The 16,322-nt window shown below is 45.4% G+C and overlaps 1 protein-coding gene across 2 annotated transcripts in view; it reads right to left on the reverse strand.

The window, feature by feature from the left end:
- The window catches only part of SDHA (succinate dehydrogenase complex flavoprotein subunit A), a 30,064-nt gene extending 13,754 nt beyond the window's left edge, over positions 1-16,310 (reverse strand). Inside the window, exons 1-9 of one of the 2 annotated variants that reach the window (XM_027604318.2) lie at positions 16,158-16,310; positions 9,638-9,724; positions 8,493-8,654; positions 6,240-6,383; positions 5,794-5,958; positions 4,748-4,896; positions 3,990-4,114; positions 1,260-1,428; positions 325-520 (exon numbers count right to left, since the gene is read on the reverse strand). In XM_027604318.2, the coding sequence (XP_027460119.1) occupies positions 325-520; positions 1,260-1,428; positions 3,990-4,114; positions 4,748-4,896; positions 5,794-5,958; positions 6,240-6,383; positions 8,493-8,654; positions 9,638-9,724; positions 16,158-16,220 (1,260 nt within the window). In that variant the 5' untranslated portion in view covers positions 16,221-16,310. Of the gene's footprint in view, positions 1-324; positions 521-1,259; positions 1,429-3,989; positions 4,115-4,747; positions 4,897-5,793; positions 5,959-6,239; positions 6,384-8,492; positions 8,655-9,637; positions 9,728-16,157 lie in introns of both variants that reach the window. The other variant, XM_027604317.2, reaches the window with a different exon arrangement.
- Positions 16,311-16,322: the final 12 nt, after the last annotated feature.

Below are 16,322 nucleotides of genomic sequence, written 5' to 3' on the forward strand. Positions count from 1 at the left end.
TTGTTGTAAAGAGAATACGAATTACAAGGTCACCGTAAAAGTAACAAGAGATCATATAAGAAAATAAATTATAAATGGAAAAGCTGCAAATGATATTGCATCTACGACTGTGTACTACGGAGGGATCAGTAAGTTACCAGTGACTGCTCGTTATTACGGAGTGAATGCAAATACCGGAATGTGCCCGAGCCCCACTGTGCCCTCCAACAGCAACTCAGTGCTTTCTGAGGAAAACATGTCTTCTGAGCTCACAAGGGACAACTGTGAGGTGGGCCCATCGTTCCTGCCCTCCTCCCCACCACGGAAGGGTCCGGGCTTGGTCACCTGGCCCTTGTAGTTGGTGGGAATACCACCCATGTTATAATGCACAGTGGGAAGGACAGGGATCGGCTCCTTGGTGACATCCACGCCTGCGAAGATCATGGCCGTCTCTGAAATGCCAGGCAGGCGTATGGCCAGCTGCTCGGGGGGTAGGTGGTGCAACTGCAGGTAGACGTGATCTTTCTCAGGGCCACAGCCTCTGGTGGAAAAGGACATCATGGTGTGAGGCAAAGAAAGGTAAATACAGAAAATGTGAGACCACAAAGTCATTGGAGCATATCAAGTTCCACGATGCTGTACAAAATTTCCCCTCACTTGTGGTTATCCATTCTTCACGTCTTTTCTGAGCACCTACTATGTGCCAGGGTGGACTCCACATGCTGGGACACAGCCAGAACATGGACAGACATCCTTCCCTCACTGGGCTCACATGCCAGTCTTGGGAAGTCACAATGCGTTTTCCTTGATAAATGCATTAGGAAGTCCTTTCAATATAAATACTGCAAATATAAAGTGTCTAGAGGTCGTAACACAAAAGATTTGACCAGCATCAGCACAGTAAGGCAGCGTTGGCAGTGAACAGCTAACAATGCTTCAATGCCCAAGAGCCTGCACCCTGAAGGTCCCGAAACAGCATCAAAGGTCCACATGCTAACTTCAGGTTGCAGGCGCGTCTGTCTCTATCACAACACTCAGCCAAACTCCCCAAAATGCTGGTCTTTAGAGCGGTATCATAAACTGCCAGTCACAGGGCAGCAGGTAACTGGACGCAGCCTACAGAGTTCGGTGGGGTAGCGTGGGACGGGGTGCTGAAACTCACACCCAAGTCACACCAGCCCATGTTAGAACGCAGACATGAACAGCACCCACCAAAAAGAGAAAGGAGGGGTGCGTGTGTGCATGTACGCTGAGACACCTTTGGAGATAATCACACAGACCTTCCTTCACGGATTTCCAGAGTCATGGACCGAGACACAACGTCTCTGGACGCCAGGTCCTTTGCAACCGGGGCATATCGCTCCATGAACCTTTCGCCTTGACTGTTAATGAGAATGCCTCCCTCTCCACGGCATCCTTCCGTAATGAGACAACCAGCACCATATATACCTGCAAAGAACCCAATTAATTAGATGTTTATAACCTAACAACTGCTAGGTCTATATTTCAAATGCAAATTTTTTTCAAGACATTTTAGGGGAAAGGAAAAGGTTATGCAAAGGGCATTGAGCTCAATGAGAATAATGTGGCAATGTGCTCACAAGAGAATAAGACAAAGGAAAGATTAAAGAAGAGTAGGAAGTTCTGATAACAAAAAGCACTGACAAAGCAGCAGCAAGGGGAAAGCTCAGCTGCTGTGGTGATGATGTAGCTTGGCTGAGTATGACAACTGTGTTTAAACTTTCAACACAACCAAGCACACGTTAAACATCTCAGGTTTTGTTTTCATTTTAGAGCATCGTTTTGTGCCATGAAATTGTGACAAGATAGGAAAAATTCAGCTTGGAAAGTTCTTATTTTTTTAAAGTCACTGGTAACAGGGCGCTTGGATGGCTCTGTCAGTTAAGCGTCTGCCTTCAGCTTGGGTCACGATCTCAGGGTCCTGGGACTGAGCTCTGTGTTGTGCTCTCTGCTAAGTGGGGAATCTGCTTCTCCCTCTCCCTCTGCCCCTCCCCCGGCTTATGCACGCGCGCTAATAAAATCTTTTTTTTTAAAGATTTTATTTATTTATTTGATAGAGAGTACAAGCAGAGGGAGCGGCAGAGGAAGAAGCAGGCTCCCACTGAGCAGAGAGCTGGATGTGGGGCTTGATCCCAGGACACTGGGATCATGACCTGAGCTGAAGGCGGACACTTAACCAACTGAGCCACCCAGGCGCCCCTTTAATAAAGTCTTAAAAAAATAAATAAGTCACTGGTAAGAACCACAGCAATAATTATCACGGCTCATACTTATATTGTACTTGCTGTGTACAATTCTAAGTTTTCTAACGACCCCAGCAAATATCCCCATTTTCAGAGATGAGCAATGACAACTGAGGAACCTGTCAATGTCCTGCAGCTGGGAAGGCAGAACCAAACGCATACCAGGCAACAAGGCAGGTCTGTGCCCTTAATCTCACTGTCCCTCAACATAATGAAAACAGGGAATGCCAAGCACTTGGAATTTTAACAGGGAAACAAACATATGTTTGTCATGTTGACATCTGTTAATGTCATCTGAAAGCTAACACTTTCATCAGCACACCAGAAGAGCTAAGAGTCCTGCATTTCATTTGCCTTTAGTTACCTGGTTTCAATGGTGTTTCTTCCAGCGCTTTATTTCCCGTATACTGAAAAGGAAGCCTAAGAAACTGAGCTCTCAATAAGTTACAGGGGGAATTCAGAAGTCTCATTTTATTAGTTTTTTTTTTTTTTTTAAGATTTTAATTATTTTTTTGACAGAGAGAGACACAGCGAGAGAGGGAGCACAAGCAGGGGGAGTGGGAAAGGGAGAAGCAGGCTTCCCGCGGAGCAGGGAGCCCAATGTGGGGCTCGATCCCAGGACCCTGGGCCGAAGGGTGACCTGAGCGGAAGGCAGACACTTAACGACTGGGCGACCCAGGTGCCCCTCATTTTACTAGTTAAAAACAGTAATTAAGGGGTGCCTGAGTGGCTCGGTTGAGCGTCTGACTCTTGGTTTCGGCTCAGGTCACAGTCTCGGGGTCGGCTCAGGTCACAATCTCGGGGTCGTGGGATTGAGCCCCAGGTTGCGCTTTGCGTGTGCTCAGCAGGGAGTCAGTTTGAGATTCTCCCTCTTCCTCTGCCCATCCCCCGACTCATGCTGTCACTCACTCAGATAAATAATAAATATTAAAAAAAATGAAAACTACCTAAAACATTTTTTTATTTTTCATCCCTGCCAGGGGATCAGAAAAAATAGAGCAAAGAGAAAAAAAAAAGGTCAGGTTCTTTAGCAAGGTGGTTGGCTACTGCCACCAGGTGTGGTGTCCCTCAGTTGACAAGCCAGAAAAGCGTCCAGAATGAGAGTCATCCCTCCCAAGAGGCAGATCTCTCTCTCTGATTCATTTCTGGATAACAAATTCTCTCAAACCCGCACCCCCAGGGTAGACCTCCCTTCTGAACCCCACATTTGCACACTCAACCATCTGAGGACCCAAGATGGGCTCAATCTGCCCATGACTGGGCAGTCATCAACACCTCAGGGGGTCCTGTCTGCCACAGTTCGTCCCAACTTGATTCTCTCCTACCGTGACAGCCTGCTCTTCTCCCTACAACACTGAAATCTGCCCATGCCAGAACTCTGGTCAACAGCATCCCCCCTAGCTGTCAGGACATTCACTCAGTAAATACTGACAAGGTCCTACTGTGTGCCAGGCACTATGAACACAGCCAGACCTGCCCCTGCCTCTTGGAGCTGACAACCAAGTCAGGGAAAGGGACGCTAACAGTCACGGCTTTATGACTGGAGCAGGTACCTCCAAAGCAAGAGATAGTTAAGCTGGTGCCCTAAACTGCCTTGGGGGAAACAGGGAAAAAAATCTCCTGACCAAATGACAAGCTGGGCTCTGAGAACATGCCACTGCATGGAGGTGCAGAGGCGCATCAAGAGGTGTGGAGGGCTCAAAAGCCATGAAGAGCCCGGACCCCATGAAAGTGGTTCCGTCCTACCTGTGGGGTGGAACTGAACGAACTCCAAGTCCTGGCAGGGAAGGCCTGCCCTGGTGACCATGGCGGTGCCGTCACCGGTGCTGGTGTGGGCAGATGTGCAGCTGAAGTAGGTGCGCCCGTAGCCTCTGGAAAACAGACAGGCCAGCAGAGACAGGATGGTGGTGCACAGGGAACCATCAGGTCTGCCTTTCTAGTGGCACCAGAGAGGAGAGAGCAGCCCAGCAGCACTGTCACAGGTGCTGTCCATCTGGGCGCCCGAAGGACAGGGAAGGCACTCTCATTTGTACCTTAGTGCACTTTTGTGCTGAGTGACTTCCCTGATAAGCACATGCTACATTAATACTAAAGTTTCTAATGTCTATGGATTCATGCTTTTAAAGGCTTAAAATAACTGACAGTGTATGAAATGGAATTTACTTATTTTCATCATGTGAACAAACTACCCCAGAAAGTCAGTATAAACACAGTACCCACTAAAGCAAAAGAGAGGTTAGTCCGGAAAATATCATGTGATGCTCCAGACCCGTTTCATCAAGGGTCCGCCCAGGTGCAAAGTGAGGACAGATACTTCCTCACCCACCTGAGGCAGCTGCTGTGATTTCAAAGATACAGAACTGAGGATGGCAAAGCTTATTATGCAGCTGGGAATAGGTCACTGCCTGTGACTAAACCACTATTCCACAGTGCCTCCATTTTTATTAGAAGAAACTGAGACCCAACTTCCCTACAGAGAAACTAAATACAAGTTAGACTCCTACCCGGTAGCTACAACAGTGTTCTTGGCTCTTATGCGATGGATGGACCCATCTTCTATGCATAGTGCAATAACACCACGACATTCCCCATTTTCCATCAAGAGATCCAAGGCAAAATACTCTACAAAATAGCTGGTATCATATCGCAGAGACTAAAAAACATGAAAGAAAAACAGGAATCCACAGTTTCAACTGCATTTAGGGTGTTAAATTGACATTTCAGCAATACTGCTCACGTAAACAGGTTAAAGGCCCTGATCTGGCGTGTAACAAATGGATAGCGTAAACCCTAGGAGAATACCAGGTTGCAAAAGAATCAGAGTTCATTCAGCTCATGCTGATGATGTTGGGCAACAAGACAAAAGGTAGCCCTCTCTTAGCTGTATGATCAGAACATTAAGGACACATGTGTCATGCACACCAGAGAAGACAACGTAGTTGATTAGTGAAAGTAAAGGACCCTCACAAAACTGTCAGCTCCCCCACGTGACACACAATTCTGCAGGATGGGCAGATCCTGTCACACATCTGTCAATGCACTCAGAGAAGAAACTGGTGCCTTACATTTGTAAATCAATACCTTGTCCCCATCTGAAAGGAAGAGTTCAGAAAACTGACTATTCTGAATCAGTGTTATTCAGAATATTATTTGGCTATGCCAAAGTAGGCCCCGATTATCCAGTAACTCCTGTCCCCCGAATCTTAGTCCAGTTTGAACAGTTAAGTATTAAAACAAATCAATCAGTTCAGGAACTCAGAGGTGCTGAGTCATAAAATACTTAATCTCTTCTTACACTTGCAGTGTGGCAGATTGCAAGTTCAAATATAGTATGTAATGATGATCAGTTTAATTTTCTAAAATGGATACTTCCAAATTAACAATTACTATACACATCCTACCAAGTTCCTCTGCTGTTTATTAAGCGACCCCGGAGCTGACACGCTGACATTCTGACCTGTCCCCAGGGCAGCCTGTTTCCAGCTCATCACCATACGTCTGGCCTAACCAGACCGTGTCCTGTCACCCAGCGCACCCAGGGCGGCCTCACCCTTCCATACAACGTGTGCAGCAGCGAGTGGCCAGTGCGGTCCGCCACACAGCAGCACCGGTGGGCCTGCCCGCCTTTCCCAAACTTGAGGCTCTGACCGCCAAAAGCACGCTGGTAAATCCTCCCATCTTCAGTTCTGCTAAATGGCATGCCGTAATTTTCCAGCTGTGAAATATAAAAACGAACACCTGGTACTTTGAAGGAATCAAGACATTCATGGCTACTGTACACTAAACAATTTCAACATAAGCCTGCAAACCCCAAACCAATACATTCTATGAAAATTTGAATACTTTGGAAAAGAAAAACTTCGCTATTAAATGAACTGAATGGTTAATGACAGAAAAGATTTCCCTTGTCCCATCCACTCGTTACCCTTCTCTGAGCTGACCACATCTGCCTCAACCTCTCTTTTGTATTGGAAACAGACCATGTGAGGGTACTACCTCTACCACGGAAGCAGGAGCCTGCTCCGTCATGTAGTGGATGGCATCCTGGTCCCCCAGCCAGTCGGAGCCCTTCACAGTGTCGTAGAAGTGCCATCTCCAGTTGTCTTCCTCCATGTTCCCCAGAGCAGCATTGATCCCTCCCTGCAAACAGAGCAACCTTATAAGCTACAAGGAGGAGACCCAGTGGCATCTTCCAGGCTCATCCTCTGCCCCCATCCCAGAATTGGGTTCAGAGAAAGCCAACTGCTTTTTCTATTTTTTTAAGATTTATTTATTTATTTTGAGAGAGTGAGAATGAGAGAGAGAGTGAGAATGAGAGAGAGAGAGTACATGAGAGGGGGGAGGGTTAGAGGGAGAAGCAGGCCCCTCGCCAAGCAGGGAGCCCAATGCGGGACTCGATCCCGGGACTCCAGGATCATGACCTGAGCCGAAGGCAGTTGCTTAACCAACTGAGCCACCCAGGCGCCCGAAAGCCAACTGCTTTGACATGTCTGTAAGGGACCTGACTGTAGTCCGGTTACAGGACCTCCCTCAGCTTCAGTCTCCTTACCTAAGAGTTGTCTGGAGGGTTAAGTGAGGTTATATGTGCAACACTCAACACTTCCCAACCTGGCACATAAAAGGTACTCAGTAAGTCTATCTGGGATAATTTTATGACAAAATGTTCTCAGTGGTATTTATGGGAATATGTTAAAGACAAGAACTGTTTACGGTCAAGGAATGAACTGTGAACTCAGAGTCACAGGACACGGCAGTACGGGGACAAACATAATGCTCGCACTTTCCCTCTCCAACTTAAAACTGGAGTACTCCTCTCTTTTACACAAGTATAGGCACACAGAACTTCCCCCTCTGTTTTCCAACTGCTCCTCAGTCACAGCTTTTGAGACAAGCAACCCACGTTGGAACTCTTTTCCCACTTGGTACTACTGAGCCTCAATTTCCCATTATGTTTAGTTCCCAGGAAAGGAATCCCTAGCACAGAGCCAGGAATCCTGTAACAGACAGGCAGCAAAAGTTACCAGATTACTTCCTCCTCCAACCCCTTCAATTGTAAACCCAAACACAATCCTGATTAAAAATGTGAAGTACCAGAGTAGTAGCAGAATAGAGACAACCTAGTTCAAAATAACACAAAATACTTGGCCTGGTGCATGCACAGATGCTATTTACTGCTACTATTAGTAATAATCAGGGGCACAGACAGCTAGTCTTCCCAGAATCCCTAGAAGTACAATTTTTTTTAAAGTAATCTCTCTATCCAACGTGGGGCTCATGTTCTATAACAAAGCAGCCAGGCGCCCCTGCAGAAGCACACTTTAGACTCTCCAGGCCCCCCCCGTCTTATCCTTCCCCCAATTAAACCTATTTTCTCCAGAATCTGCAATCAAGCTAAGCTATCCATTTCTTACTCTTTTTATTGTATTAATATTGCATTATCTGAACATCCTATTATTTTACATTATTTATAATTACGTCTACATCCATTTTTTTCTTTTAGACAATGAATTCTCCAAAAGTATATATTATTTATTTTTTCAGTGTACAAAACATCGTTTGAGGACAAAGTTATCTGGGCAATTAAGTGCCTGAAGAATGTTGCTGGACACTGAATACAGGCTACAGCAGTAATTAGAGTGGCTTTTACTGGTTCCTGGAAAATCACCATATACTCTGCTATCTCTATAAGGAAATGTGTTCCAAATACCGGAAAAAACAGTCCAGTACGATTTTGGAATACTCAACCAGGGTACTATCTACAGTATGCCAAGAAGAAAACAAAATTATAAAATCCCTGTGTAACATTTCACCTTACTTTTATCTTCTTCCCTAAATTCTGAGCATTTAAAGGCCTACACATTCATGCCATCACCATCATATTTAACAAGGCCCACACTGAGGCTGCGGCAGTAAACACAAGATCCGGGGCCAACGGCAGCAAGCCCAGAGACGCTCATTTCGGATTGGGAAGAGTACAGTGAAGACAAACCGTGATGTGGGCAGGGGTCTAGGTGGGTGCTCAGAGAAGACCTGAGTGTGACTGCAGCAGAAAAGAGTGTAAGAGGCCCCAGAAGTGGCTCTGGCAGTGGGGGTGGTGGCAGTGTGGGCACAGACCCCCAAGCTGAGCAAATGGGTGCAAAGAGCAGAAAGAGACAAACGTGGCTGGAGTGTGGTGGGAAGGAGGCCTGTGGCAGGAGACTGCACTGCTGCGCAGGTGCCAAAACCACTAAGGGAGCCCCCTTCTCTTACCTGGGCCGCAACGGTGTGTGATCTGGTAGGAAAGAGCTTTGTGACGCAGGCCGTGTTAAATCCAGCCTCGGAAAGGCCAAATGCAGCTCGCAAGCCTGCCCCTCCAGCGCCTACTACCACTGCATCAAACTCATGGTCCACTACTGGGTACTGCGTAGAAATCTGGAAAGGAACAATTCATCTGTCAACCAGGGACTGTGGCTGCAGCTCAAGAGCTCAGAGAAACGGAAGGAGCAACACAAGAGCAGCTGCAGCAAAGAAGGGCCTCCACCCTGTGGGGCCCCACATGGTGTATGGCAGGGGCAGCCCACATCGACAGGGCCAAACACAGAGTTGCCAAAAGGAGAGCACTCGTCCTAGCACCTAGGAAACCCACCATGAGGTGAAATGCTTAAGAGGTACAGTCTCAAAGCAAAGAACTGCAGAAGCAAAGGAAAGCAACACAAATCAGAATGTTAGTTCTAAATATGGCTTTTCTATTCAAGTATATTATCTTTTTATGTTTATAGCAATATATACATAGGTTATGCTTATACGAATCTAAGTTCATAACACAGTGTAGATCGTGACTCTCCACCTGTGATCAGCAAGTTTCTTACGACAATGTTAATATGGTGTTTCATTTAGGTAAGCACATTTCCAGTCCATCTGTGCAACCACCTCAGCACTGAGGACTGGAACCCTGCTTTAGGACCATGTTTGTGTTTGATTGAGAAGGTGCCAACTAGCATTCAGTAACTACTGTGAGGAATGAGAAAAGAACTTGTAAACAAATGTGTCTTGGGCAGAGAACAGAACGGGACCAGTAAACACAAAGAGCCTACACATGAATGGCTTCATGGTCCTATGTCATCCATCACTAAATAACGTTCATCTGTTATTTATTATTTTGCTGCTCTGACTTAATTTTTACTCTGGTTTATAGATACCTATGAAGTACAAGCAAAAAGTGTTGATGATTGTGCTTTTATCTGTACCACAATTAAGTACTATATACTAAAAATAACTGGAGCATCATTGGAATGAGAATATTTTCCTTTAAATAGGAACTGTGTATTATTCCAATATACTGAAAACTGGTATAGATTATTACTCCTCTAAGCCAAAGATATCATTTATAAGGAAACAAAAAGTTGCAAACTTACTGAATCTGAAACTTTAGCAGAAGACCTCTTATTCCCATCAACAGCGAAGTGAAAACCTCGGGTGCCTGTCTGCCATGTTGCTGGCCACTGCTGACACACAGATGGAGATGGAACAGGATTAGCCATCAAAACTTTCCCTTAAGTCATGAACCTTTTCAAGTAACCAGGCGCTCCCCCTTCACCTGGACAGCTCAGCTGGGGTCCTCTACTTAACCCTGAAGGGTGAGGACCCAGGGCAGGCCCATGTGGCAAGGACCTGGCACCCAGGAAAAGCCCTTCTAAATGAAGCTTGTTTCCAAACAGGACACTCACAGACTCAGAGAGGAAAAGGCACAACTTCACGTTAACTTAACTTAGGGTTCTTCATGGAGAATAAGGGAAAGACATCTATTTTTGCAAAAGTGGTAGTTTGCAAACAATGAAGCACTTTTACCGTACCCATCATAACCCTGTTCACCCTAGAGCACCACATGTCTGCAAGGCTGTGTGGTTCACTGGAAAAGGCACTGGACAGTGTATCGGGAGATCCATTTTCTAGAAGAGGCTTTACTGCTTATTGTGACACCTCAGCACCAGTGAGATCAGCCCTTCACTGTTAATGCGAGGACCCCAGGCCCAGAGACGCCCAGAGCTTGCTTCCCCCCGCTCCACATCTGTGCTGGGCTCGAGGCACACGCCCTCTCATCTGTCCTACCCCACGGCGCTATTCCCTCCTCTGGACACGTCTCTGGGCCTTTCATTGGCTAACCTCTACAACTCTCCAAGTTTTGGCTTAAATGTCCCACCCTATAAACACTCAAGAAAACTGGTATTAATGAAATCACAGCCCAGGATGAGGTCACATTCTTTCCATTCTGCTGACTGCATTTTAGAGGACTACTGATGAAATGGAAGTTTTGGCAATCTCATAAAGAACAGTTTCAGGAATTAAGTACATTTAACAATGTCTTCAGGTATTCTGCAATTTGGAAGAGACGTTACTTATTCTGTGGGGTAAAAAAATAGTAATAATAATATAAATAAATAAATTATTCCGTAGGACCAACCAGAGGGGAATACAGGAAGGAGAATATGGCAAAATACAAAATGAACTCTAACTGAACAGTTTTGAACTGAAGGACTTCCTTCTAAGATTAAGGGACTCAGGCCAAGGCTGGAGGGCTTGGCCACTTGAAAAATCAATCGCAGGTGGCTCCGACCTCTTGGCTTCCTCCAGCTCTGACAAAAGGATGGTTGTCACAAATAGTTGACTTTATGCTAATACTCCAATTACAAATAAATTTGTTGGATTTCTAAGTAGATCTGAACGGATAAAAGCAATATTCTTGAATTCTTCAATTTCAACTTTAAATACATTTGTTTTAATTGACATAAGCCAACTTTTTCTTTCAGAAAATGAATTTAAAAACTAAAAAGAATATTCTTTAGTACAATTTTAAAATTGGTAAAATCACATCTTAAAGAAGTCAAAGAATTTTAATACAAATGTTCTTGAAAATTTTATAAAGTACAACATAAATGTAACAGTTCCAAAAAGAACAGTACATTTTGCAATACCAAACTGAAATTAAAATAGAAACAGTGAGTGACCCCTGCCAGCCGAGTGGGGAGGTGAGGCCATGAATGCAGGGCACCTGTCCCACCTCAACTCCTTCAGGAGACCCACCGGCTCCACAGCAAATCTCTGAGTAATGAAGAAAATCTGAAACTGTTTGGACAGTTTGCAACAATCCAAATGGCCATGGGCACAATTATAAAGTTGTGGTGACAGTACATGGAGACACCGATCCTGTTACAGGAATCGTTATGAATTTGACCAACCTCAAAGAGTATATGGAGGCGGCAATTATGAAGGCCTTTGATCATAAGAATCTGGATCTGGATGGGCCATACTTTGCAGCTATTGTAAGCATGACAAAAATATGTAGCTGTATGTATCTGGGAAAACCTCCAGAAATTTCTTCCTCCAGGCGTTCTTTATAAAGTAAAAGCATACGAAACTGACAATAATATTGTCATCTATAAAGGAGAGTACCTTTTAGGGGTTAATACTGTAGTAAGAGTAATTTCTTTCCATATTTGAAAAGGTCTTTTTTAAAAAAAAAACTTTGTTTTAGAAAAAGAGTGTATGTGCACGAGCGGGGAGCCTCACATGGGGATTGATCTCAGGACCCTGAGATTATGACCTGAGCTGAAACCAAGAGTCAGACGCTTGACCAACTGAGCCACCCAGGTGCCCCTTGAAAAAGGTCTTTATCTCCTTGGACTATGAAGAAGTCATCATGTAACTTATACCTCCACATTGTATTCTGGAGTGCCTGATGGATTGAAATCATTGTATGTAAGACCTGCTGTGAATTCAAATCTATTTTAAAACCAAACTCGTAAAAAACCTGAGTATCATTTAGAGTTTCTAATGTACAGATTAAAAATCACTTCATTTTCAGTAAAATGTTGTGGTATGGAATTTAAAGGCAAAATAAATCAATTTTTGTCTTTCCGTTCTCTCGTTTTTGGTATTCACATTTTTCTTGGTATCATATGAAAAGCAAAGATGTTTATAAGACTTACAGTATGTGAAACTTAAAAAATTATATATATATATGGGTGATCACACAGTCCGGAGACACAGACAACATACACTTCTTCCTTGATTACATGTCAAGTATTCTAAGGGCACAAGTTCATTCAGTGAAAAAGGAGACACACAAATCACCTTAGGCAATGCACTGTAGATGGAGGGGAACTGATGGAAATACCCCTTCAGTGCACATTGTTCAGTGAACTTTTGCACAAGCTTGTTGAACTATGAATTTCTAGTGAGGAACACCACAATCACTGAACATTTGTCGGAGTATCAGTAAACTATTATATTTGTCTATGTTTCCAGACCTTATGACCACCTGTACAATTTTAATTCAGAAAACTGAATCATATGTATCAAATCCTATGACAATAATCAACATGAAAAGGATGTATTATACTGTAAAACATCTCATACAGGTTTTCCTAATCAATCCCATTTTGTTCTGATTATAAACTTACCTGCTTCAGTTAACTATAAGAAAAATAAAATAGAAACAGATTCCCTAAGTATTTCTTCTTTTTAGGATGTTCATGCTGAATAAGGACAGACACGCACACATGCCTAGCTTAAACACTGACAGCTATTATAATGAAATCTTTAAGAAATTATCACACTAACTCTGTGGAAAACAGACTACTAGCTTTTCATCTAAATCAGATTTGAGGAACAAAATTAGAATTTGTAAAGCCCAATATTAACCCAATTTGTCTTTAGATAAAACTCTTTTTGTGTCACTTAACACTTTTTTGAAGTTAAACTATCAAACAGGACAACATAGAGAAGAATGAGGAAATCTACCTCAGAGGTAGAATTAAAAAACACTTAGACCTTTTAATGTCAGGAAAGCACAGGTGAATGAAATAGACGGTAAAAGGAAGAAAAAAGTGAAAAGAAGTGTGACGTCTAGCAAAGTGGGGAGTCCTCATCTAATAACATGCACCTACAAATCATGAACAAGAAACTCATCTATACAATCAGAAAAAGCAGCCAATAAAGGAGCGTGAACTAAATCCTCATTTAGCAGCACAAGGCAATGTCCAAAATGGACAAAAATACACCTGCATATTAGCTAGAAAAATGGAGGTAAACACCAGGGGCCAATAACAGAAACAATTTAGAATTGATTCCACTGGGGAACAGGTCTGGGGAAGGAAAGGGTCTTACTCCTTTTCATTTATAAAGCCTTCTGTATTCCTTGGCTCTTTTTTTTTTTTAAACTATGTGTAATTATTTTCATCAAAAATTTAAAGGTTTTTAAAACAGGGCTTCTTAAAACACATTTCACAAGATTACCAAGCACAGGCTGTCGGCCATAGGCTGTGGTTCAGATGAGCACCACACAAGGGTTTCACGGGTTATCTCACAGAATCCTCATTAAGCCCACAGAGAAAGGGAGGCTACCCAAGGTCTGGACTCAGGTCTGCCTGGCTGGCACCAGATTTTGTACATTGCCCCAGGTAAGGAGCCTTTGGAAAAATCTCTGCGACTCCAAAATAAGATGCATATCCAGATCACATATCAAAACCAAGCCACAATTTTTCAAATGAAGCAGGAAAAACATCACACAGAATGCAGAACTGAATGCCACTGCAGTATAATTACCCCAAAAACAAAACGAAAGGTTACTACAATGGCCTAAATAATGTAATTCTAGATACACCATTAAAACATATTCAAATAATACATTCAAAAAAAGAAACTGACTTACTCTAGAACAGTACTTTGGATTTTCATGTTAAAGAATTTGAGAAATCTCATCTGAAGCAGTTAACCAGCAACTATCTCAGATCCTCTGTTTTACTTTTCTTTTCAGTAAACTAGGACAGTCTGCAAATTGTGTCAGTGCATTAGGGTAACTAAAAATGAAACAAAGGCAAAATAGGTTTGATAATTTTGCAACTTGAAAGCAGCTGTAAGTATAAAATGACTTGGAAACACCACAGAATTAAACAAAATGAGATAAAGAAAAATTCTCTGTGGATTTTGTTCAAATTATTCTCAACATGTACTCTCCAGGCACATTTCTCAGTTGGTGATCATACATTTCTTTTTTGGTTCTGCTAATTGGATGCTTTTGTTTCTGACAATCCTAAATTCCACTAAATATATTGCTTGGGATGGGAAAAGCTATCTTCATCAAGATAAAAAAACTTTTTTAAAAACCCAAGACCAACTTCTAGTAGGCCTAAGTGGTGGTTCAATTTTGCTATGTTTCTTGCCCTCATGTTCAGAAGTCCCTAAATAAAGGACTGTGGTGAAAATTCAAGGAGATAATGAAGGGAAAGTGCCGGCAGCTAACAGTGATTCGACCAAGATCACTTGAAATCAAGCCAACACAAAAGGAGAGGTTTACACACCCTGACCTCTTGAGCCGAAAGCTCAGAGCTAGAACTCTTCTAGTCCAGCTTCAAGGACAATGTTTTCATAAACTGACAAAGGGCAGGCGGTGGGTGAGTGAAGCAAGTCCCACAGGCTGGAGGGGTGTCGTCTGTACAAGGGCCCTGGAGCACCGGTCTGGGGTGACTGTGGATTAGACCTGTTTAGCTCTTCCCCACAACCACCACCAGTTACCAGTGAGTTACCTCACCTAACAAAGCAGGAAGCACTGTAGGTAAGTCAGCTCAGGGACGCCTGACTAACAATACCCCACTGACCAAGGGTTCCACTTCCTACTTGTGGGCTCCCTCCATCCTTTGTGTCTTAGAGCCCAAGACGGGGGTTGGAGAGTGGGGACCTCTGCTCAGTAAGCACCAACCACAGCAACACGTGAAAGCATTTCAACTGTCCTCTGGTGTTGGCAGGATGGCTGACTAGACCTTCTCACATTTAACTTTTAATATTTGCATTTCAAAAAGGAGAAAATTGCAGGTATAATTACAGGCACAAGTCAAGTCAGTATTGTTGAATGCCTTGGTTCCTACTGGGATTTTCACTCTGTAATTACATTACTGAGCAAGTAGGCGGAGGATCATTTAAAAGAGCCCAAATAACTAAACCCTCTAAGTTTACTGTGCCTCAATAAAACCCGAAAAGATGGATTCTGAAGGCGTCCCTGGAAATAGTACACGTGACACAATCCAGTAGCTAGGGCTCCAGAAAGTCTCCCCCCGGGGCCCTCCACCGCTGCCCGGAGTCCGAGCACTCTAGGCACCTTCCACCCACCTCCCCTGACAGCGCACGGGAAACCAAACTTCCCGGCGTCCTCGCCCAAACGTGGTTTTGCGGTCAGAGAGCTGGTATTCTCCGTCTGATTTCCTAAAAAGCGCGCAAAACGCCACCACACAAAAACCAGAACCAAGGCCCTAAACTGTACTGCCAGGTCTACGCTTTCCCCGGAGGCTCGGTTCTGCGAACCACCGCGAGGGAAGCCCAAGCGCGGGTGCCGGACGTGCCGCCCACCGACCCCGCCTGCGGCCTCCGGGCCGCGGGCGCCGTACCGACGGTCCCGCTGGGCGGGCGGCACGGCGGCAGGCACAGCGCCCGGCCCGCGCGCGCCTGCGGTCGTGGGCCCGCCTCCGCCTCCGCCCGGGGTCTAAGGGCGCTTTTGGATTCCGAGGCCCGGGGCACCCATGGGCCGCTACCTGTCCGAGTGACCTTGGCCAAACACGCCTCCCCACGCGCTGAAGACCGGGGCTGCGGCAACGCTGATCCGCGAGGCCCCCAGACCCCAGGCAGGGATCCCAGGAGGGGGAAGCGGCCCCAGGGCGGCACGCGGGGTCATGACCTTCACCCGGACGCAGCCCGGCGGGCTTCTGAAAACGTCCCGCCGCCCTCTGGGTCGGCCCCACCTCTTGGGCGACCTCCTCCCCGCACCGGCCCGCAGACCCTCCCCGGGCCGGGGCCGGGGGTACTCAGCGTCCGCTCCGCGCTGCGGGGACCGTCCTGCCCCCATCTCGGCCCCCGCGCCCTGCCCGCCCCGCGGCGCCGACTCACCGCCCTGGTCAGTGCCAGGCGCCGGGCGCCCAACAGCCGAGACACCACCCGGACCCTCGACATGTCTGTCCTCCAAGGCGCTGTCCCACCAGCCCCCGCGCCGGACTGCGCCGGCGCATCTAGCCGCGCCCGGGCCGGGACGCGGGGACACCGCGCCTGCGCACC

This window comes from Zalophus californianus, chromosome 5 (genome assembly GCF_009762305.2).
Source record: "Zalophus californianus isolate mZalCal1 chromosome 5, mZalCal1.pri.v2, whole genome shotgun sequence".
Lineage (NCBI taxonomy): Eukaryota > Metazoa > Chordata > Mammalia > Carnivora > Otariidae > Zalophus > Zalophus californianus.